We start from the raw sequence: 24,460 nt of genomic DNA on the forward strand, positions 1-24,460 counted from the left end.
AAAATTGAGATACATCTGAACAGGTTTATTCAGGTTATCATTACATTAATAAATAGAAATACATATGTTTCATAACACTGAAAGTACACTGAGCTGAAGTTGACATGATACTGGTCACACAGTTTTATTAAACATGTAGCAGAGATCTGTACGAGGGAAGGTACAACTAGAAAATCTTTTCTCAAAATGAAAACAATACTGTATATCTCTGCAATTTGCAGATACAGTCATAGTTAGTTGGTGAAATACAGTATGTTGAAATTATATACACAAAGAAAACACATTTTCACAAAACTCAGCACAACTTTAAATAAAAAACGATGAAACAAACAAACAAAAATACTCTGTACACAAGCAACAAATAATCTCTATCTACATTAACTATGCTTCTAAAAAAAAAGAAGTATCTATTCACATATGTCAAATGGTCTATCACAGACTACCTCACTAATAATTACTATTTCTGAAGTAAGTATATCCACCTTGCTTTGTAGAATGTGGAAACTTGGATCCAAAGAAGGAAACTGTACTTTATAATGTAGACTCCATATTTCCAGGTATTACACTAATATACAGTATTTAACCGAAGGCAAAAACTGAAATGTGCATATCTGCTCGTTTGGTTGTTAAATGTAATCCAGGAAAGGATTAAGAGACCTCTACATTGCTGATGCATTTCTATAAACATGCTTCTGTGCTGTAAACAAGAGAAGTACGATACAATATGCGGCTGAATTACAGTGAGGCCAATTTTCTTACATGTGCGTCTGAGTAATAGGAATAAATACAAGAGAGATCATGTAAGATGTGTACAGCTCATACAGAATTTCATATTCTACTCAGTATTTTACTATCTCTGTTTGGGTGACATCTGCACTGGATGTTCAAAGGTTTGGCCTTTGAAGTAATAAATCTTAAATTGCATCACTGCAATACAACACTTTTTTTTTATTGGGGCCACTTGCCATCTGTGCTGTGTATGAGCAGTGCTATTGTAGACAGCGTGTTTACAAATTGACTTTATATTATCCCACATGAGCCCATAGAGCCCTGTAGCTTTCACTGAAGAGAGTACAACTTTTGTTAGTCAAAAAGTAAATATACGAATGTGGGTAGAATCTAATAAAATACGAGTATAATATCAAGAGAGGACACTCACTGTCAAACATGCATCTGTCTCCCTTTTTTTTATCCCTTTTCAATCTCTTCTATTTGTTATCTTGATAAAATTACCTCCCTATTTTTTTCAACAAAGAGCAACTCCATTGTAAGCCAGTATACGGCCTGTTTAATTTCCCCTCTAATATTTAAAATATGATAAGATCATTGACAATAGCTGCGACTCAAGGTGTATTATCATAAGCAATATCAGCCGAGACCACAGTTTATTAGTGGCACTCAGGACAGGACCACTTCAGTTTGTGGAGTGACTGCGGACAGCAAATGAATGGCTTGTGGGTGCCCGTGCGTGTGTGTATTTGTGTAAGTCACAGCCATCTGGTCACAGTGCCTCACTCATGCATTCTGTCGAAGAGAAGGAGATATTGCAGAATAACAGCTTTCCGCAACCACCTCCTCATCTTACTGTACATCCACAGTGCAGCTCTGCAGTTTGAGATGAGAGTTGGAAAAATTAGGATGTGTAACTGCCTGGAAAGGAACAAAGAAAGATGTGCATGTCAGTTTCTGCAGCTGCCAGCCTCCCTGTGTCAGACCTCTGGGAGGTGATTGCGGCGGTTGCGGCTCTTCCTCCGGTCGAGCAAAGGCTTCAGTTTGGCCAGATCCCCTCTGAGTGGTCCAGGCGGCTGAGGCTGCTGCGGCCTCTGCTGAAGATTCTGGAGCTCCTTCCTCTCTTTGCAGTATTGTTGTACAGCCAGACTCTCTGCAGGGCTGAACGCTTCCAACAGGGCCTTAGGGTGCAATGAGCTGGCCCACGCCCACGGCGACTGCTGCTTGTCTGTCAGCATGCTCACCATGGCTTCACTTAGCACGCGCAGACGGATCTTGGCGACGGTGCGTTTGAAGCTGTTCTCTGTGGTCAGGCAGTAGTATAGGCCCTGGTCAGACAGCTGGACGGAGCGGATGAGGAGGCCGTGTTCGCTGGAAATGACACGATCACTCAGCTTCACCTGTAGTTGGCACAATTAGTTTGTGTCATGACCCCATTTACACAGTGAATTGGACCAGAAATACAAACATGCTGTCAACAGACACGTGACAAATCAAATGAAAAACCTGAATAAATTAGTGGAGAAACATAATAAATACAGATGTGAGGGGTCACTGAATAATTTGATGATTTGTTAAAATATGCTATGGCCTTTGCAGTCATCAGCTCTCAACCCATTTCAACATGTTATACCAGAAGCTAGAGAGCTTTAGTTTCACATCAAGAACTTGTATTCTTCTCTTTACAAACTATGAAGTGCCTTGTGTAAATTTAAAGAAAACCCTGAAAAAAATCTGATGTACAAATAATCAAAAACTAGAATGGATGTGTAACTGTTTTCCAAAAATTTTGGAAAAAAGGCAAGACAAACTAATTATTCTTTCTTCAATTATAGATTTCTCTTAAACATATACTTAACTAGAAAAGGCAACATGTTCTGAAAACATTTTATATGTACTTGCTGTTAAAAACTACAATTATTGTAAGATGTTTAAGAATAAGCACTTAAAGGTGCAGTATGTAAAATTTAGTGGCATCTAGCAGAACGGACTTGGCAGAAATGGCATATAATATTCATAAGTATGTTTTAATTAGAGTATAATCATCTGAAAATAAGAATTGTTGTGTTTTTGTCACCTTAAAATGAGCCCTTTATATCTGCAGAGGGAGCAGGCCCTGCCATATTGCACCGCCATGTTTCTACAGTAGCTCAGAACAGACAAACCAAACACTGGCTCTAAAGAGGGCCTTTCGTGTTTTTTGCAAGTTTCGCGGCCACCGTAGTGTCTCTTACACACATGGAAGGGGAGGATGAAGGGGAAGGGTATTCAGTTGGGTTGCAATCTGTAACTTTACTGCTAGATGCTACTAAATCCTACACACTGGTCCTTTAAAGGAGTTGAAGTGTTAATTTATATGTAAGTGCTCATTGAAGAATCAGTTGAAGTGTTGAAAGGAGTTGGTTGAAATCGAAAAGTGTAAGTGATAGTTGAAGTGGAAAAAATTTGTGCTACTTCAATAAATGAATTTTGTTGTAGACTAGAACATTTGAAAGTCTCATATGTAATTAATGTGAATTTGTATTCTTTATTTTTGGATTTTATAAAGTATCATTTAAAAAATGTATATGTTGCATGCTGGATTTGATGCATATTCATTTGCAGTGTCTTACAAGTCCATGCAGGCTCATAAGTTTAAAATAACTGATGCTCAGATGCTAAATGCAAAACTTTTAACTCCTTTTCACTGACTTTAGTTTGGAAAAGACTCACACTAAAACTTAAGTGATGTATTTTAAGGCAAATTTCTGTTCTCAAGGGGGAAATGGCTATAATGACCATTATTCTAAAAATACTCTACAGAGGTGAAAGCAAGGTCCATAAAAGATGTCTTTATCATGCAGGCGCTCTCATGCCCAACTTTATATAATCTGTCACAGCCTTTCAAAGTGCTCACATCGTTTAACGGTTGTCAAATATTTGTGAAGTGTTTCCCCGCTGACAATCGAGTCATTAGTCAAGGTCCATATCATGTTTGATATGTATCAGCGCTCATTATTATGCTCTACTGCCTGTAAGCGCTCACAGTGTCATTCCTCAGGCGATACAAGGCCAGATCAAGTGTGTGAGCACATATGACGTGTTTAATGTTTGATGTAATATTTAACCAAACATTGCAGCAACCTCTCATGGATCAAAAAAAAGGACATTTAATCAGTCACATCTCAAGGGCTTTTCATTGTGTCCTTTTCTCCACATTAGGTTGTCGTATATTACAACTAAAGCTGGCTGTGACGTTGACTTTTGACCTCTTTAAATCTCAAACCGACCTCTTTTCTTCTGTCATTGTCCCTGTGAATAAGCCAGCGGATAGAGGCCTGGGGAGACTTGGGCAGACACTCCAGGAAGGTGGTGTTGTTTTTCACGCCAAACTGCGTCATCTCCACTGCGTTCCTGTAGGCTATCAGACACACAAACACACACACACACACACACAGAGTCAAGGGAGGTACATCAGACTTGCTGACAGACACAAACCCCACAGATGGATGCAAATCTGTCTCAAGTCCCAACAGTGGGATTGAAATGTTGACACAAAGCTTAGTCCAACACCTGCAGCACAACCAAACTCCACCCAGATTTCGTCAGTTTCTACAGACTAGCAAAACAACCTTCAGTGCATCAGACCACCTCAGTTTTGTCTCATTTATCATGTCATTTTTGATGCAGCAAAATGGTTCATCACTCAGCTGGATATATGACAGGTCCATGACTAATTAGCAGTAATGGCCATCTGGTCGGTTCCCCAAGCTCATGTTAATTTAGAGATGTAAACTGTTCATGGAAATGGAGCACTCTGGGGAGCAAATCCTCTCCTCTCATTAAACTGCACCATGCCAGTTGACTGGGTGAATTTTCATGAGGGATGTTGTGCAGTACCTGGACTCACAAACACCCCTGAGCAGGTACATGAACACATAGACAGACACACAAACTCAAGTAAATTTGTCTGTGCAAATGTGAATCTTTTGTGGTAGTACATGACGATGTTACTGCAAATGTTTTACAAATAATATATATCTTAAGTTACTAAGTATTTAGTATTTATTTAGTAAGTATTTAAAGGTGCAGTATTGATTATCTTTGGCCATTTGGGGGCAGAAGAACTCAACAGAGTTGTAAAAACACAACATCGGACATACTATCGCTTTACATTTGTTACAGCTGACAAACAGTTTCCTTTTTACACATCTAGCAAAAAAGTAGCGACATAGCATTCATTTGGAGTTGTGTTTCTGTTTGACTAATGTATGAAAATGTTCACTGTTTTTTTTTGTTTTAGCTCTAATTTGGTCTCCACTAATTATAAAGAAAAGATATCTGGCTTTTCACCAACTAGCTGCTTTTTTTTAGCCAGCTACTTCCTAACTTTGTTGGCTGTTCAGTGCTGAGCAGGTAGGGTACACTGGATTTATTAGAGCTATTTTGCTGAAAACAGCTGCCTGCTACCGTGGGGCTGATGAGTGCATAATTTGCGAGCTATAAAACCAAAACAACAAGCTAAAACAGGCTAAAAAGGTGTGTAGAGCTGAGAGGAAATGCAAAGTCCTTTATTAATATAAAAAATATTGATGAGTGCAGGTTTAATCACCTTTTAGGTTGAATCCTCTGCATTGAGTGAGTGGATTTCCATGTATAATGTCCTGCCTCCTGCTCCTCCTAAAAGGAAAACAATGACTAATAATTATGAAGACACTGTAGCAAAATGCAGAATTAAATATACAATGATATCAACCTCCCTCCTGATATGTTCTGATATTAAAATTGCAGAGGGAACAGTCAGCGCCAAAACAATGAGGAAAGTCTGACTGTATTATTCCATCAGTGGTGAACACTCATATTAACAGCTTGAGGAGAAGAGCATGTAAACAGCTGACAATTTTCAGACACGTTTTTTTGCAGGAAAACGAGGTCTGCACTTTTGTTCTGTGACCAAACTAAACTTGACCCGAGTTTGACTGGAATGTCAAGAGGCAGGCAGCTGGTCCTCAAAGAGACCGGAGGAGTATCGGTTTAGAGGCGAGGTGTCACTCATACCTCCTTGTCTGTGTTATGTCTAGACAGACAGGGGAAACAACAAAAGCAGAATTAATGACGACTTCCATTGAAGTGTGTTCTGAAGGACTCCAGTCATGTCATCTTTTTGACCTCACAAGTTGTGAGCTGCTGCCAATTTTGTGAAATGAACGCATCTTAATTCAGTTCTTATCCATCATATTGTTGTATATTACCCGCTGCCACATTCAATATATGAAACATTTCATATTTGTGGTATAACTGATGAATACTACTTTGGTTGTCTACTGCAACACTAAAACCTCTAGATTTTCATGTCAAATTTGGCAAAATTCAATGCAAATCTATGGGAAACTATTCAAACATTTCCACTATGCAAATGTTTATTTAACACTTGTGAAAGTTTTGACCAGCTGTCCCCATGCATGGGCTCCGTAATCAACAACTGTCAGCACTTACTAACACTGAAAAATTTGCTTTAGAGCTTAAAAGCGCTTGCAGAACCATTACCACACTCCCAAAAGAAAAATTCTTGCTGGACTCTAAATACTTATTAACGTGGAATTTAAAGACACTGAATACTAGCAAAACACCTCAGTTATGAACCCTAAAATTTCAAACCTTTGTGTACCTTTTGCCAGTAGGATAGAAGCGGGAGCAACTGAGCCCATCCCAGGCACAGTAAGGGTCTCTGGCGAGGCAGCAGTCAGCGCAAGCCGAGCCGTAAGCTTGACAACGGTGCAGGGAGACCTGCGAGACCCCGAACTCGGAGCTGACGTACAGCTGTTGCTGTAAAGTAAACAGTTCAAATGTCAGCCACCCTGTTTGTCTTAATAAGTGGCTGGCTGACAGGAAAATGAGGCAGAGCACCGAAACAATTATGGCTTATTATTTCCTTGCCTTTGGGAGGCTTATTATGCACAGGAGATTTCAGTTTCATGCATTACATAGTAGCCACAGACAATGAATACCATATTAAAACAATAAAATTGTACTTAATGTGTGGAAAAAAACAAGGTTAGAGGAAACTTACTTTTTTTGAGGATATTCTCAAGTTTGTAACAGGAGCTTTGTTCTGGAAAATAGTACATACAAGTAGTAAGTTCAGAGCTTTTACACAATTAACTCTATCAAAAATGGAAAAGAATACTGTAGTTTTGGGATATCTGCTTATTTGCCTCCTTGTCAAGAGTAAGATGAGAAAATCAGTACCATGTTCATGTTTGCATGGTAAATATGAAGTGTACAAGGACTGGAAACAGCTAGCTAAAGGTAACAAAATCTTCCTACCAGCACCTCTAAAGGTCACTAATTAAAACATTATATCTCTGCTGATTCATTTGTACAAAAAACAAAGTGTAAAAGAAACATGTTGTATTTAGTGGTATCAATCTTTTAATCTAACTCTCGGCAAGAGGGGTTCCCAAAATGTTGTGGTATTACCCTAATGAGCAGCTTATCAGACTTTTTGAATAAAGAAAAAAGTCTGATAAGGTGCAACAAAACAGAGAAAGCATCTGTCTGCTGAGTGCTATACTTCAGCTGCAGTGAAAGATCAGAGGCTTTTACACCTGATTACAGGTTATCGCACTTTTAGTGATTCAAGCTACATCAGCAGGCCAAGATAAAACCGTGGGTGCAAAGGTTCAACATGGGGCAACAACCAGACTCTTGTTGATGTTAGCATGTTTCCCATCACTTTACATTGCACTACACTGCAGACCATCCATCTCCTAAATGCCACCCTGTCTTTGTCTGTCTGCCCCTGGTCTTTGTGTTGTGGCCAAGTGCACCCTCCTCCTCCTCCCTGCCTTTGATTTGGTAGAAAGAAAAGGGATGAAAGTGAGAGAAGAAAAAAAAAAAAGGGGGAGAAATACAGACAGCAGACCTTAAACACTTCCAGCTCCTCCAGGATCAGATCTTCATGCAAGGAATGATTGGTTGGCAGCACAATCACCTTCTGTATTGTACCTTTGTCTGGGGGCAGAAAGGAGACATGTCATGAGTTATAACCAGACATACATTTAACAACCATATGAAACAAATATGGCTGCACACACTCGACAAAGACTGCCCAGAGATGTGTGCCGTCAGCGATAAAAAAACAAACTTAAAGTCCATTGCCAGTGTTTGCTTTTGAATTAAGCATGATAGCCATGACCAGTCTCCATAGCAAAATTAGCAATGGCAGGAGCAGGAATGGAGGCTATTAAAACCCACACAAGGGAGGACAAGGGCCACGAAAAGGGCAAAATGCAACACTACCACTATCAATAAGGCTGCTTTGTCCCGAGAGTTGGAGCAACAAAGCGGGAGGAAGGAGTTACAGTAACAGCTCCTGGAAATGCCTGATAAGAGCGTCTCCCTCATCCTTGGAACAAAGCACTGTCTCAGGCCCCGGCTACGGCCAGACAGCACTGGCTTCTCTTCAAGAATCCAGGCAGGAGAAACAGAACAGAGAGGCTGCCTGATAAACACAAGCAGCTGTGAGAGAGAATCCCAGGGCTGCTTGCTGAATGCAAACATGTGCACACGTGGACAAGCACCAGTACGAATGCACACTCGGTAATGTGTGCACATATATTATTCTGTTTAAACGTTGTGTAAAGACTATAGGCATATCCAGATACAGGTGTAATGCTGTCAATCATTTAATCTCTTTTTAAAAACATAAGTTGAGATAATGCTTTTCTAAAATGTGATAACATCTTGAAATTGCTGATGTCAAGATTGGCATTTGATTAGAAAAAAAAGAAAAAATTGCAAAGGCAAGGAAAATTATATCACCAGCAGGTTATTTTACCAGATTAAAGAACATAAGACCATAAAAGCTCAAAGTCCTCTTTTCAAGAACTTTGCCGTGTCACGTTGACTTTGACCTACTTATGGCATAATTTATGCTACATGCTATACAGTTATATTGTCACATCTGTGTTCCTAAATCAGCTACCACACCAACAGTGTACTATCCCCTTTGTTATCTGTTTATCTGATAACCAGCTCTGGCAATGGGACTCCAGTCAACAATCATATACTTACGAAACATGACGGTGGCAACTCCCAAAATAGATAGACCTTATCAGTCTTTGTTTTTGCATGTATTTTAGCTGCCTGTTTATAGGATTGTGGTGACTGTGGTGGTAACACAGTCTTAAGAAAGGACTGATAATGCCCTGAAGCCATGATGCAGGTATTAATTCATTCATTTTGAGAATTAGACACTGGAATAGCACTTTCTAATGCCACTGTTTTTGAATTTTCTGCAAATTGCAGAATTAAATACACAATGATAACAACTTCTATCCTTGTATGTTCTTCTGATATTAAAACTGCAGAGGGAGCAGTCAGTGCCAAAGCAATGAGGAAAATCTGACTGTTTTATTCCATCAGGGGTGCACACTCATATTAATAGCTTGAGGAAAAGAGCATGTAAACAGCTGACACATTTCAGACACATTTTTTTGCAGGAAAATTAGGTCTGCACTTTTGTTCTGCGACCAAACTAAACTTGTTCTGGGGGAAATAGAAATATCTTGAAATATAGTACTGCAGATTGCTTCCTTAGTATGACGATAACCACCTGATAATCACTTGATTTGAAAGAAATTCTTGGAACAACTATTTTTTGGAATCACATGAAATTTAAGACTAATGTGGATACTTCTGTGTTTTGACTTTTGCATGATTTTGTGCTTTGATGTGATTTTAACACATACAGTCAAGCTGTCTTTGTGGTCAGAAAACTATGATATGCACAGCACATGAAATGTGCAATGCAACTGCTTTATAAAGCAGACAGGCATAAAGAATCCTATTTGTGCTCTACTAAAAACTGCAGAATCTGTGAACATTCATACCTGTGCCCAGGAAGAGCACTTGGTAGTTGCCGTCTGCAGCCATGACCTGGTCCACAGCCACTGATGTGTATTTGTAGTCTGCGTTGGTACGAACCACCAGAGGTCTCCTCCCCACTGGGTATATGGGGTTGAACATGACAGGATGGTTCCGTACGAAGGTCACCACGTCATCTGGGAACTCTTTGGTTGTCTGGATGTCAGGTGTGAAAGCTCCACCAGGGCACTGGAGAACAACAGGTAAAAAAGTGTGAAAAATGTATTTATTAATAAGGGATATGGTCAAGTAGTTATTTAGATAATAGACAGCACAACACATCCTCAAAATTAAACAACAGTATAGGCCAAATATTCGGCAAACATGACCTATCGTTATGTTTACGCCATCTAGTGGCCGTAGTGATGCACTCCAGAACGACCTATTGGACCTAATGTGCCGCTTTTTAAGACTGTCACAAAATATTTATGTTTTATGATGTTACAACATTGTAGTTAAGGTCTGGTTAGGTTTAGGCACACAAAACACTTGGTAAGGGTTAGGGAAAGATCACGGTTTGGGTTAAAATGATCGCTTGAAAAGTGTTTTATTCTTCCTTAAAGCAGTGGTTCTCAAAGTGGGATCTGGGGTCCCCAAGGGGTCCATGATGGGGTTCTATGGGGTCCCAAGCAAAAAGGGCAATAATTTATTTTCAATATAACTCCATCCATAAGTAACACAATGACAGAATGTATGACTATTTTGGTTATGGGTTTCATACACTTTCACATCTAAAAGCAAAAATCTTATCAGATGGGGGACCCTTGGACAAAATCTTAGCCAATGGGGGTCTGTGGTCTAATTTTTGTCAGTTTAGGGGTCCTTGAAGTGAAAAAGTTTGAGAACCACTGCCTTACAATGACACAACCTTTGTAGTCATGGCAACAGTAAACACCACAACAGTATGGTTTTTAAAAAAATGTCCTGACTTGCGGTTGGAAACATTACACTTGTGGTTGGAAATAGGAAGTGAACAGTGGTCTCCTGCAGCAAAGTCCACATTTTGCCATTTAACTATCTAGCCATCCACTCAACCCACATCCTCCTAACAAGGCAAAATCATCTTATCAAGTCACTTTGTATTAATGTCATCTGAACTGCTTCACTCCCCCGGGTCATAATCACCATGGCCGCTAGATGGCATAAACTAACTATATGCCATTTTAGCTAGCCTGAATTTTAGACCTATACTGTTGTTTTTCTTGTGCAGTTGGGCTGGACAGCAACATGTACAGTGTGCTGATGATGAATCTGAATGTATTAAAGTTAAATGTGGAGTCCCACAAGGGTCTACATTGGGGCCTTTAATGATTTTATTTATTCATTTATTACATCAGTTTGTGCAGTTTCTTACTTACTGCAGTTTATTCTATTTGCAGATGAAATATTTAATATTTACTGATGATGTTGTAAATATAAAGGTCAAACTTTAAGTTTAAACGTTTATGGTCAAAATTATTTCCTTGACAGTCATCATTAAACTACTTCTGAGGAATAATAATAGGGCTTTTGATAAATCTCATATAAGTTATATAAAATGTCAAAGAACATTGCCGTTTTGAACAAAACAGAGTACATGTAAGATTTTAGGATACTTCAAATATGTGTACTGTTCATTTATTCCTAATTTACTCTTATATATTCAGTCAGTCTGTGTGGAAATGAAAGGTTTTGTAGAATTAAATACTTTGTTTTGGAGCTATAACAGATTATTTACTGAACACAGATGTGTCTTTCATCATGTGGAGTCTAACTAGAATGTTTTTTGAAATCACTTAAGGTTTTCAAATATTTTTCAGTTTATTTAAGAAAATATTTTGTTAAATATTTAGGCAATATGAACTTATGAGTAATATTTATATTGCGCTGACTGCCATTGATTGTGTATAAATTTACTTCTGTTGTGTGAGTGTGTCATATTTCTATTGCAAAATATTGTTAAAACATTGATGTTGTTTATTCACTTTTTAAGAAAGCAGCAAGTAATACAAGATTATCCTTCTCCCTGCTCCTTTTCAGACCTGAAATGTGTAAGGCCTCAAGGTTAAGATGTATATTTTATATGAAATTTTGCTTTGGAATCATGCACTGAAATAACCAATGAATAAATTAATGAATGACCTAAATGTGAACTTACAGTTCCAGGCCTTGGATAAGGGATGCGCCCCTGAAACGCCACCCACTGAAAGTTGGGTCCCTCTCTGTGAGCAAAGGGCCCGTTGAAGACGGTGAGGATGTCGGCCATGTTGTACACACACACTGCTGAGCCTTTAAACACGGAGCTGAGGAAATGAGATGCATACTGTCAATGAAATACAACAGTGGAAACCTGCACTCACACCCGAGAGACCCACCCAGCTAAAGTATTCTGCAGTTGTTTATTGAGATTGCTGTTTCTGAGGATGTGCGAGTCATACAGTCTGGGTGGAACTGCTGTCACACCCCAGTGGGGACAGCTCACCTATCCCCCCCTAAATGATCTGATGTGGTTTGGCACAGTAATTTAAAACCACACTACTGAAACACATAAAAGAGCTTTATTGAAAAGAGGAACAGAAGCATATTGTGCAAAGTTGAGAGGGAGGAAGAAACACAGTGTTGAGATGGGAATAATATTGAGCTTAGAGACCTCAAGGACTTGTTTGGTTTGACTGTGTTCTTTGAGCTGGGATATACTACTGTAGCCTTTCTATGATCCTCACGTAACAAGTGGATCAAGGGCCTGTGGCAGTGTCATCCTGGGTTAAGCAGCTGGACTCAATTAGAGATCAAAACAGATGGATCAAGTGACCATTTCTTTAAACCTCCAAATTTGCCATGCAATCCAGCCGGCGGTGACGTTCTACTGAATGAGTGTGGTTTAATCAATTTATTCAATCTGGTTTTCTTCTGTTACCACAGATGTTTACACACAGTGTGGTAAACTTTTCTTTCCGTAATTTGTTATGTCAAAGATCACGATGTTGAATGATGTTTATTATCATTTTGATTCTTAAAATACTAAGATTTGCTCAAATAAGATTATCTGAGATTTGATAAATTAGGGGAGTTATAACAGCTTTATATGAGCATCATAATTATATTTATCATAGTTAGCAGTGACAAAGACTGCAATGTCACATATGTAGTAGATTTTATCTGCTTATCTGTCTGTATTCATTGTGCACCATTTGGGTTTTAGGATAAAATGGAAGGAGAAAGATGACATATCTTTCTCTGAAACCTGAAAAACAGGGCTCAGGTTCATCCATCTGAAAAATGCCATAATGAAATTCTCTTTGCACTCAGAAATCCTGCTGTGTACCATTACTCTGTTGGTGGAACATATCCATCAATACATATCACGTAATGCATATTTTGTATCAGCATGTACTTCAAAATTTTCACTTGCAAAGAGAGCAAAGTGATGCACTTTGCTTGCAAACGTAAGGAAAGAACATCAAAATGAAGGCCATATGTTGAAACCAACAGGATGCTGTAATTGATAGTTCATCATCTGAATAAGCTGTTCTGCAACATGACACATGACATCTCTATGTAACAGGCCCTTTGACAGACACGTCACCTCCTGCTGATATCCAGTCAGCGATTAACATAACCACTGAGGCCTTCAGGAATGTTACTGTTGGCCTCGTCGTTTTTGGTCTTACCTTGTGGATGTGAAGACTCCAAACACCAACAGACCCTTGGGCTGATCGGTTTCCAGCAAAAACACACTTTCTGTAAGGGGAAACACATATGTGCATACATAGACAAATGCCCATATGTATAGAGATAGGTGTGTAAAACCTTCAACAAATTCCCTATGTCCCTTATCACCTTATCCCTGCAGGGAAGATTGCCAAAAAAGTGATGAATTAATAAATGCAGATGTTGACAGATGGATTGGTCTGATGACCTGAATGGAAAAGCAGGTCTAACATGTCTAGAGCTGATGTTTGTAGTTTTCAAAGCTCAGGCTATGAAAGCACCGGAATAATATGTTCGTGAAGGAATACAATGTTACTAAAAGCAACAGAAAACTGTTATGAAAATTGATAAAGGCCTTCAGTCCTAATCCAGGCTAAACAAAGGAAGTTCTTCGGCTTGTTTGTGGAGAAAGCAATCCCATGAAACCATGGAAGAAAAAGAGCAAGCTTTCGGGAATTAGGATGGTCTCTGGTTTTTGGCTGCATATTTTTTAAATATTACGTTTGTTCTAAACTTGTTTCATGGGCTGTGAAAATAAAATACAGCTTGGAAGTCACTCAACAAATAGAATAAATATAGAACATGCAAAAACACCACCATAGCAGAGTGTATGAATTAAAGTGTGTGTGTGTCTTTCGTTTGACTCACCCAGTTCATCAAAGTGCGTTTCAGTGCCGTCTTCCTCCAGAACTGAACACACCATCCTGGCCTTGAGGAAGGTGGTCCACTTGTTCACCAGACTCCGCTGTCCTCCGATGTCACTCTGCAGACAAAAACTGCTCATAGGAACTTGAAACCATAAAATGTACTTTATTGATTTATCAGGCTAAAAGAAGGGCACTTACTGGACACACTCTGGCCACCATGGTGTGGATATTTTTAGTGTTTCCGCTGTTATCTGTTAGCCTCTCACGGAAGAAAAAATACAATTTGGCATCATTGGGATCTGTTCCATCTGGTATCAGGTGGGCGTCAATAAAGATAGGCTCTGGATGAAAGAAAGGATTCTTTTACAATTTACATCTACAAGTTAATACATAAATGAAAAAAACATATGATTTGTGTACATTAATAAATATAAATATACATTCAAAATCTTCATACAATGTGTTCCTACTCACCACTAAGCCACTTGGAGTTGTGCTGGTCAGTCCGCACTGCATTTCTCTTGGTGAGGCTCCTGAAGATGGCAGCATCTGTCCCCATGAAGTCAATGTACATGCCTGAGAAGAGCTCCTGGTCTGGAGGAACACACACACACACACACACACACACAGCAAAGTCAATATGCCAACAAATTTTACAAACCATGAAAAACAGGCAGCAGTCTACAGTACGTCTGGAAAACAACGGATATACTGATGCATCCTCACACACCAGACAAGATCAGATGACTACTGCGACAATTGATTCCATGACTGATAATTGTTCTATAAATAAAAAAGACCATATATGTTTACAGCTTTATAGTCTGTGTGTGTCCTGCTGTTTTATCCTTTTTATCATTCCTTCAGTCTCACTTAATCATTCCATCAGTTCCAGACCATGTGTTTTGCAGAATGTGGGGTAAGTTGGGAGAGGATTAAGGTTACATGGCCCGCATCCAGGCTGGCTTGCTAAGGAGCGAGTGTCGACAGCACTCTGACAGCCACAGAGGGCATAATACATGAGGATGGGGAGATGCAGCACAGATTTTATCTAGCCCAGAAATTACCTGACTGTCCTCTTTAATCGGAGAAGCTCGGAGTGCTGCATCACTGCTTCAATACCATGAACTTTGACTTCCACTCTATTTCTTTCCCACTTTCCTCTCTGATCCCCTCCTGGGCATCTCTGAAGGCACTCACTAGTTGGCAAAGCTGCTGCTGACATGGCCATGCTCAGGTGTCAGAAAGCAGAGCTGAGGGTGCAATGTGTTGCCCACAGCCATGTCAACGGCAACCCAACACCCCTAAACCAATCAGAGATCAAAGGGAGAGGCAGTGTGACCTCAAGGGCTTATAGCCTCTGGTGGTGTGTGTTTTATGTGTATTAAAGTCGCACTGGAATTCTCCTTACATAACCTTCCTTTAAATTCCTGTAAAATTAGCTTAAAATGCCTATCCAAGGCATGCCTAAAGTAAATTGAAACCTGTTTTTGAACCATTAGGAGTACATGCATGGTTTTGGTCTCTTTTGAAAGTTAATACTCTGAAGTTGTTTCCCCAACAGTCAGAATCACTGTGAGTGCTACTGGCATTGAGTAATAGTGTGTTTGAACACACTGAAGTATAAGGTTTTTATTTCCGCCTGAATATTTTTTTGCAAATAGATGCCTGCAGATGACCTAAAGCTGAGACTTATTAGTTGGAAAACACAATTGGTCCAAAGCACGGAACCTTACCTAGCCCAAATTCAAATTTAATAACAATACCACAGAAAATGAATATTTTACACGTTTTTCTGAGGGTATTTCAAGGCATCTTCCAGAAAGAGGCAATTTAGAGACACCAAATGACCCCTGCTGCAGAGTAACTGAAGCATAACCACACTACAGTGCTTTGTTCCCCTGTTGAACTAAACTTTGTGCATATAAAAGAGCCAAATCAAGCGCTACAGTGGTAAACAGTTCATATAAAAAGTAACACCCAGCAAACTATTTAAATTTACATAAGTTCCATGTTGTGGCTTTACAGAAACCACTAAAGCTGCATTTTCGGATTTTCATTGGCTATTCGAAATGCCAGTCTTCGATAGAATAGGGCCCAGTCTTTACACGAAAGAAGAGGGGCAGGCACCTCCTTTCAACGTGGACTCTTGTTGGATATTGTAGGCTGTGGACAGGACATGGAAGCTCCGATTGGGTCAAGTGAGGTGTCAATCAAAAGGTCAGAGCGCAGCCGTCATTTTGATACCAAGATGTGGCTAATGTTTACATGCTAACACAAGTTATGACGGGAAAATATGTGGAAGGTTAGGGCATCTGCTGGCTAATTTGAAATGATGCAACACTTGTTCATGGATATTTATTGATGTAATAATGTGTTTTGGACTAAATATTTTACTGAATTGGAAAGACTGGACCTTTGCCAATGTAACAAGACCATTTTCGTTGAAGTGGTATCAGTCAGTGGAGTAATATGAGGCTTCATAGGTGAGTAGCACGAATTTTTTTATTGTTTGTTTGTTTGTCGGTGGCCTGAGAGGCATTGATTGTACCTGCTCTTGTGACTGTATCTTGAAATGGTTTGCATCAATCAAATCACAAGAATCTTAGCTTTCCAAAGATGTGTTGCATGAGAACCCACTTAGAGATAGGAGTTGTGTACATAGCAAATTTGTTTACTTGTGTACAGTGTGACGGCCTGCGGATAAGCCATCAGAATGTTAAGGGGTTAAACTATAATGATATGATGTTGATGATATGTTCACTGGATGTACTGTACATACATACAACAGTGATGCAATTGCCTAGTTTAGAAAAAAAGACGCCAATATAGTGGTGTGTAACTTTAGCGATGTCTGTCTCTTTATAACATTCAACATCAGGACATATCTTGCTGTTCAGTTTGTATTTCACTTGGAAAGTGAAAGCTAGCATGTTAGGCTACCTAGCTCATCTTTTAGGCTAGCTATCCACTTGCAAAATGGAAACTTTGTAACCCAGTTTGCTAATGTCAACACTGATTCCCAATCGATGTCTCTTTTCATTAATGTTTTTTCAACGCTTGCTGAGTCATTGGCAGCTCCTGCACACTCGTTGTGTTTGTCCCACGTTATAGAAAGGAGGGAGTCTAGCTAGCATTAACTGCCTCTGTCTGTTGGAACTGATATCATATAAATAACTACTTTAGTCCCCTGCCTCACATGTATTGGACCAATCAAATTACAGTACCAGCAACAATTCACAGCGCCTGGACAACACCAATGTAGGGATGCTATCATAGCAGAAAGATAATTTTCTTCTTTAGATGTACCACATATACTGATTTCTTAATTTCTACATTAATTTCAGTTCAACTATTTTACATTTTCAGAGTTTTCAAGAGGCAGATGTCAAGTAAGATGAGTTAGGAGGCACCTACTGAGCATGACGGAAACAGTATTCACTTGAGGGTTGAAGGAGCACCTCCCTTTTCCAGATTCGGTCCTCGAGTCAATGTGAAATACTTGTTCCTGTCATAGAGAAAAGAGGAAGTCAGAGATTTTAGAGACAGTTTTATATTATATACCACAATAAAAATGCACCAATGAGTGTTCCAAATGTCCCTAAGGTAGCCCTGCTCGGGTTTCTATTCGTTTTGGTCTTAAAGAAGCATAGAATTGGTCCTGGCCTGGTCTACCTTAACTGGCCCATGTGGGACAGTAAAAGAACATTCCATTTGGGAGGAGAGGAGGAATTTCCCCACTAATGTGTTGGATAGCCATCTTTCCATCTCAGGTGGACAGACTGCCAAGTTTCATCCCCCTCCTTGTGGCGAACTGGACGGTTCAAGTGCCTTTTACAGCAACCTGAGTAAATTATAGTTTCCTGTCACATCCTATTCAGGTCTAGCACATGGTGGTGATGTTGCTCTCTTCAAAGAGGATGCAAGTGACGTTAGTCAAAGAGTATTTTTCCAGGAAACTGTCTGTTCACCCAGAGGTTGAGGTGGACTGACTCCATCTGGTAGGTACCTCTACACTGCAAAACATGTATCCACCTTAACAAATTGATGTTGCATTGAATCTTGGATGTTTGACTTTCACTGAGCAGAATTATGTTATCTGCAGAGTTTGATACTAAAAGGTTGTCTTCAGATTCATCTGCTGAAGGTGAAAATTTCTGCTCTTACCATAAATGTCAGTTTCTACAAGCCTGATTTTGTGACATCAGAACTATTTTGGAAGCCGACCACAGTTGAATATCTGCAACTTCAAAAAGTGTGATGTGGGAACTTGAAACCTCTAGTGCACATACATTAAGTAAGTAAGAGTATGTGTACACTGTAAGAAGTTTACTTTAGTGAACCTTTCAGTGAAAACACACATATCAGACAAATTATTATTCAAAACTGAGCATTAAAACATGTCTGGGGGGGATCTTTAAAATAATGTTTTCTTTGAATAAGTGACAAATGTTTGTACTGAAAAATGTTCCTAGGCAATTTCATCACATCCTATAAAGATTTAAAGACTGAATAAAAGAGCGATTGACTTGGTAAGATGGACATTTATTGCCTTGCACAATTCACTATGCTTCTATGGAGCACTGTTGAAATGTATGACACAAAACACAACACAAAAACAAGACTGTCTGTTGCAGTTATCCTATTGAGTTTCAAAACAACACAATAGTCTGGGGCACGTTCACAGGGCAAAGGTACACACTGTGAGCCCGTGCTGTCAACTTCCCTCTACAGCAGCTTGTTATACTTAACAGACCTCTTGTTTCAAGACACTGACATGTTTGAGCTCAGAAGTTGCAAACAGAGCAGTCTGCCTTTCAAACAAAAACCCCAATGACAAAAAGCACCGCAGTGCGGAAAGAGAACGGTTGGGAGCTCTCTCTCTCTGCGTATTAGTGTTTGGCAGCAGTCGACAGGTCTGTGGCTAAATGTTGTTCACTTACTGAGCACTTTTCTCCTGGAGGGCTTCCCCGTTCTCACTTCCAGAGCTTTGTGGCCGGAGATGAGAGAGGAAAAAGGCCCTCCATCCCTGACCTTTTATTCTAAGCATCTCCTCTAATGTTGCATCAAAGTGACTACAAGAAAACTTTGCTTACAAATGCTATAGGGTCTCTTACAACTTATTACCATATGGTGGCACTTGTGAATTATTGGTACACCCGTAAAAGAACATGCTATTGTTAGAAATGATCTCTATCTGATGCTGCACATGAATTTAATTTAAGGAAAAGATAAACTGTGACAAGATTATGGCAATTTTAGCAGTTTTGTTTGCACTGGTTGTCATCCAGTTTATACATTTCCAGATCTGAGTTATTTTGATTTAGATGTTGTACTCCATCCAGCAGAAAGTGGTGTAAAGAGATTATATTTGGCATTATTGCAGCTATACGTTAAAGCTGATTTCAAAGAAAAAATATTCCTCACCCACATCCCCTGAGGCATTTTTATGATTACTTAATCTGTCACACTTTAAATAAGTTGTTTTTACTTGCTCTGGGTGGCAGTATTCCCACTACTTTGATTTTATTGAGCTCATGGGTGACATCAACAGGTAACACTAACACTGTTTTAAAGGGGTAAAAAAACTAATTGCCCCCAGTGAGCAAAAAGCAACATAGTTGATTTAACCAGGTTTATTTTTGAAAGAACCACAGAGGTACAACTGCATATTCATCATTTGCTCACTTTGCTTTTTAGCTTCACAAAATCTGCCATTACCAAACCACCTTCACATCCTATGGAAACAAAGAAAGTTATCTTGAATGGCTCAAAACACAATTTCAATTCTAACTTTTCTTGTTCTTATTCTAATGTCAGTGTCTCTGTCTTCAAAGATTGGTGGTCTGTGTTAACACTGAGTACAATACTATGAAAATAAGTCCAGGACTATATTGTTCTGACAAAGTCTGATTATTGCATTTTTTTAATATATTGCCCTGTTGTCAATAAACCATGCCATGTAAATATATTTTATCCACAAATGAGAGTGCTTATAGTGTAGGATTAATATGGTCTTATTTTCAGTAGCCTGCAGTAAATGGACTGCATTTATATAGTGCTTTTCTAGTCTACCAACCACTCAAAGCGCTTTACAACACCATCATTCACCAGTTCACACACACACACACATACACTGATGGCAGAGGCTGCTATGCAAGGTGCCAACCTGCTCATCAGGAGCAATACAGCGCTTTACAATGTTTCTAATGCTCACTCACCCACTCACACACGCATTCACACACCGAGCATCCTTGCCAAAGATTGGAGGAGCCAGGGATCGAACCACCAACCCTCTGATTAGCGGACAACCCGCTCTACCTCCTGACCCACAGCCGCTGCAGTATTTTAGTGCACAATCAGAATGGATAATCTACTGAACACATTTTGGTTTATATCTTCTCAGTACTTATATAGCAATAGTAACTGTTGTGGTGTTCATCGGGCCAATGTCTCAAAAAAAAACTGTTTATAACCTCAAGAGTTTGTTTCTTTAGTGTAGTGAATCTGTCATCGTGTGCCCACCTCTGGTCTGCGGCCCCTGTTGATGTACACACAGACGGGACTGTACGCTCCGCTGCCACACATGAACAGATGAGTTCTGTTATAAGGCTGCACCACTCGGATGAAGTTCCCACAGCCGTGCTGGAAAACACAGATAAACAAAGACAGACACGTAAAAAGTTCAGTAGCTGAGAAACAAGAATAAAAATGCAATTGGGACACATTCTAATAAAATTTGTTATAACTAAGTTCTAACAATATATGAACACTTCATCATTTAAATGTCTCATAAAGTAGCAATAAGTTTGTTTGCAGGGTATTTTTAAAATATTAAGCAAAGAATAGCAGTTGGCAATACTGCTCCAATACATTCTGCAGCGCTCATTACAGCTCATAAAAATCATAATCGCTTTCATCTTTTTTTTTATGCATTAAGCTATGACACAATGGCCTAAAACAGACATAACAGTGGACTGATTCTATTTCCTGGTATACAGCCAGGGTAAATACCAAATCCAGAACCTGTTTATCTCTCCTGAAGTATCTTATTCCATATGAGTGAGTAATTCAAACTTATCTCCCTTGTTAAAACGGTTATTCAATCATATGCCGCACAATCAAATGATCCCACAGCTCACAGGTTTGGTATTAAGGCCAGTGGAAAAAGAGCGTCAGTGGTGTATGTGATAGGTAAGGCCGATTACTGAGTTCCCTCCATCTCTGCTTCCACTTCCCAAAACCCCGGCAGCAGCAGCAGGAGTGCTGGACTTTGTGGCTAATTAGGCCTGATCTTGCAGTAGAAGGACAGAAATGAACAGTGGAAGGAAAGAAGTGGGGAGGAGAAGAACACGTATCCAGGGAGCCGTCAGGAACTTGGCCGTGACTGCAGGAATGGCAGCTGCTGTAGCTCACGCTCGGTGCACGCCCATCGCTGTTATTTACTTCTCCCCTCTCTTTCTCTCTTTCTCTCTCTGTCTGTCTTGTTTTCTCCTCACTTTTATCACCCATGTACTTCCTCACACCCTCCTTCAAGCCTCACACACCCACATATACATGTGGCCGCATTTTATTTTCCTTTCGCGTTTCCTATCCGTACACATGCAGCCCTCATGACTGTGCCAGATATACGGCATCCAGCCTCACAGCCTCGAGTTCAAGTGGTGATCAGCCTTTTGAGCGAGCAGCCAACAGACTGCATCAACTTGGTTGGTCTATACGTCTCCTTCAGTGCCACCCCTCCGGCACAAACAATGTGCGGTTGCTCTCTGGAGCCCTGTTTTTACCACAGATTCTATCGGAGAAGAGGAACTTAATATATACAGATGGGGAGGGTAACCATAACAGAAAGATGGGAACTGAAATATACTGCGGTGAAGAAGAAACTGAGAGGGACGGGTGGAAAAAGTGACTGAGAAGACAGGAAAATATAGTAAGACAGAAAGAGAAACTGAATTTTTTTTAGTTAGGAAACTGGCAGGGCTGCAAGGAAGAAAAGGGATGACAGGAGGCAGAAAGTACCATTGAGTGGCTCCATACAAAGATGGCTCACCCAAATATTTGTGGGAGCCTGTCTGCAGCGGGCAGGCTGTGACTCAGAGCAGCGCAAATCACTCTGTGACTGGAAACAGCTTCTTCTCTAGTTCTGCAAGAGCATGTTGTACAAAACCCTGGCTCTATATGCCAGCTGCTGTCAGGGGCTGGAGAGATGGAGGAGAATGTAGGAAAAACTGGCTGTATTGGTTTAAAAAGTACTTCAGGAAGTTTTCTTCTTTAAAAACGAAACAATTTTCTTTCTATTTCTCCAATATACCGCACTGCAGTGTCTGTAAGAAGCTCATTCTGTGCATGCACTTATTTCAGAACAACCCAATTAGAGAAAAACAGAGGCGGAGGAGTATTCTCGGGTCTTGCTGTATGTCTTCATTAACTCATGTTGCAGCTAACAAGTGCTGCTCAGAATGAGGCCGGGTTATGAAATATTTGCGTCAATGAGTTGTGTCCCATTTGCAAGCTTTGATTCTGGTTTGTTTTTCTGTCGCACTCTGTGGCCCTCCTCCCACGCCTCACTCTCTTCCTGACAAGCTGTGCCGATGCCAGGAGGACTCCGGGCCGTTCGGCGACCCTGTAGACATCTGCTGCCTGCTACACATGTGGTTGGACCTGACACAAGCTCACAGATGGGAGAGGGAAATCCCAGGAGACAACAGTTCCGTTGCAAGACCAACGTGGAGGGAAAGATTTGGGAACTGCTGACAGAACCTTTAGTCGAGATCTAGTACAAGGACTGTAGTTTTTTGGTTTTCTCACCAGTTAGTTTGTTAATTTATTAGCATCCCCATTAGCTAATGCACTACCGCAGTATTAGCTACTATTGTGGGGTTCCAACAGTACTTAGATAACATGAACTTTTAAGATGGGTGATGATGTGTGTTAGCTGGTTATGGTCTACCAGCCATACTTAGCCAAAATGCACAAATACCAGTATGTTCTGCCAGTATGTTCCTGGTTTGTTTTCATCTTTCATTATTGTTGTTACTGCTGGACTTGAACATATTTCATGTCACATGGTCTAATTGTTATTTCAGAGGCGTTCTGACTAACTTTAACTTTTTTTTTTTTGCTTCTCTTTAATTGATTTTTAAAGCGAGACTTGGGATAATGTTAAAATGCTAAATGCTAAATTAGTGTTTATGCTATTTTAACAGTAGCACAAGAGAGGTCAGCAAACTGTTTCCATAATGTGTGTTTTTACAGCAATATTAATCTAAAACCACTGTATGCTACTGGTTTTTCCAGAGCAAATAAAGCTGTGGAAGCAAAACCCTTGAGCGTAATAAAGTGAGAAATGGTGCGTTTTGTTGCTTGAGAATCCAACGTTTCATTTGTAAAAAGAAAAATAAGTGATTTCTTCTTTACATTCGTTATATAGTCTTGCTTTGAAGAGAACACTGAAGTGTAACAAAACAGACATAACACACAAAACATCACAAACAGGAAGACCTCTCACAAATAAGAGGAAAAATATACAAAAGAAGGCTAAAATTGCAGAGGAAGGTGTGTATATAATACACCTTTACATTAAATGTGGCTTTAAAGATGAATGTTAGGTAATCCATTCACTTTTGTGTGTGAAAATGTTAAAATTTTAATGTATTTACTATTGATGCAAAATGCTATCAGCAGCTTCATTCCAAAATGATTATTGGCACTACTTACAGCTATTGATATGTACATATTTTCTAATATATTACTACTCATTGGTTTAACTATGAAATGCTTCAAGAGATTCAGTATAAGTGTTTTGAAGGTTGAGTGTTCTTACTGTAGGGTCTTTGCCTGCCATTTGGCATTCCTCTATTTTGCTCGTAGATGCAGGCCAAAACACCTGGTGGTAAAAACAGAACAAGAGCCAAATTAGTGACATGGGGGATGGGGAAATGAGCCCAGTAACACCAGTGACAGATTGAGAGAGATCTAACGTGAATATGGACATGCTGAGTTTTGATCATATCCTGTTTACACAAACAGAAATCAGGGAAAACATTGTGGAAAACGAAGAAAACAAATGTAAAAATTTCAATTTCGATAAAAGTTTCATTGTCAATGATAACAGGCAGTCTGTGGAAAATGTATGTGTTTTCAAACCCTGGAGATGTAGGTGCTTAAAGGTCTAGCTCGATGAATATATCAAGCAATTTACTCAGAAAAAATGGATGCGGTGTAGCACTCCCTGGGGGAACCTAAATGCTTTCCCATCTGTTTATGCACTTCCTGCCTGTCAATTACACTGAAGATAACTGCTTTACTGCATACAGAATCAGTTATCAGAGAGCTCGAGCATTTTTACGGCTCTTTTGAATAACCCTAAAATTATTCTGATCATGGCAAATGTACAGTAATTTGCATGCCATTGCAGAGATGATAATAATACCACTGCAGCAATTTTAAATGCCTTACATCCTGTTATATTTAACACCTTTATT

At 39.6% G+C, this 24,460-nt stretch overlaps 1 protein-coding gene and 1 long non-coding RNA gene across 4 annotated transcripts in view; one reads left to right on the forward strand and one right to left on the reverse strand.

Moving 5' to 3' along the window:
• Nucleotides 1–94: 94 nt before the first annotated feature.
• Nucleotides 95–24,460, reverse strand: part of sema3c (sema domain, immunoglobulin domain (Ig), short basic domain, secreted, (semaphorin) 3C) — a 46,098-nt gene continuing 21,732 nt past the window's right edge. For all 3 annotated transcript variants that reach the window (XM_042403138.1, XM_042403139.1, XM_042403140.1), the window contains 15 exons: nucleotides 23,800–23,862; nucleotides 20,499–20,618; nucleotides 17,391–17,481; nucleotides 14,448–14,567; nucleotides 14,172–14,314; nucleotides 13,975–14,089; nucleotides 13,287–13,356; nucleotides 11,774–11,918; nucleotides 9,603–9,825; nucleotides 7,634–7,722; nucleotides 6,779–6,820; nucleotides 6,377–6,534; nucleotides 5,321–5,388; nucleotides 3,999–4,129; nucleotides 95–2,129 (listed from right to left, as the gene is read on the reverse strand). In XM_042403138.1, the coding sequence (XP_042259072.1) occupies nucleotides 1,710–2,129; nucleotides 3,999–4,129; nucleotides 5,321–5,388; nucleotides 6,377–6,534; nucleotides 6,779–6,820; nucleotides 7,634–7,722; nucleotides 9,603–9,825; nucleotides 11,774–11,918; nucleotides 13,287–13,356; nucleotides 13,975–14,089; nucleotides 14,172–14,314; nucleotides 14,448–14,567; nucleotides 17,391–17,481; nucleotides 20,499–20,618; nucleotides 23,800–23,862 (1,998 nt within the window). In that variant the 3' untranslated portion in view covers nucleotides 95–1,709. The remainder of the gene's footprint in view (nucleotides 2,130–3,998; nucleotides 4,130–5,320; nucleotides 5,389–6,376; nucleotides 6,535–6,778; nucleotides 6,821–7,633; nucleotides 7,723–9,602; nucleotides 9,826–11,773; nucleotides 11,919–13,286; nucleotides 13,357–13,974; nucleotides 14,090–14,171; nucleotides 14,315–14,447; nucleotides 14,568–17,390; nucleotides 17,482–20,498; nucleotides 20,619–23,799; nucleotides 23,863–24,460) is intronic.
• LOC121890665 lies at nucleotides 14,582–23,323 on the forward strand. The gene is made up of 3 exons (XR_006093877.1): nucleotides 14,582–16,459; nucleotides 17,855–17,974; nucleotides 22,560–23,323. It is a non-coding gene; the product is annotated as an uncharacterized LOC121890665 (long non-coding RNA).

Source organism: Thunnus maccoyii, chromosome 23, assembly GCF_910596095.1.
Source record: "Thunnus maccoyii chromosome 23, fThuMac1.1, whole genome shotgun sequence".
In the NCBI taxonomy this organism is placed as follows: Eukaryota; Metazoa; Chordata; class Actinopteri; order Scombriformes; family Scombridae; genus Thunnus; species Thunnus maccoyii.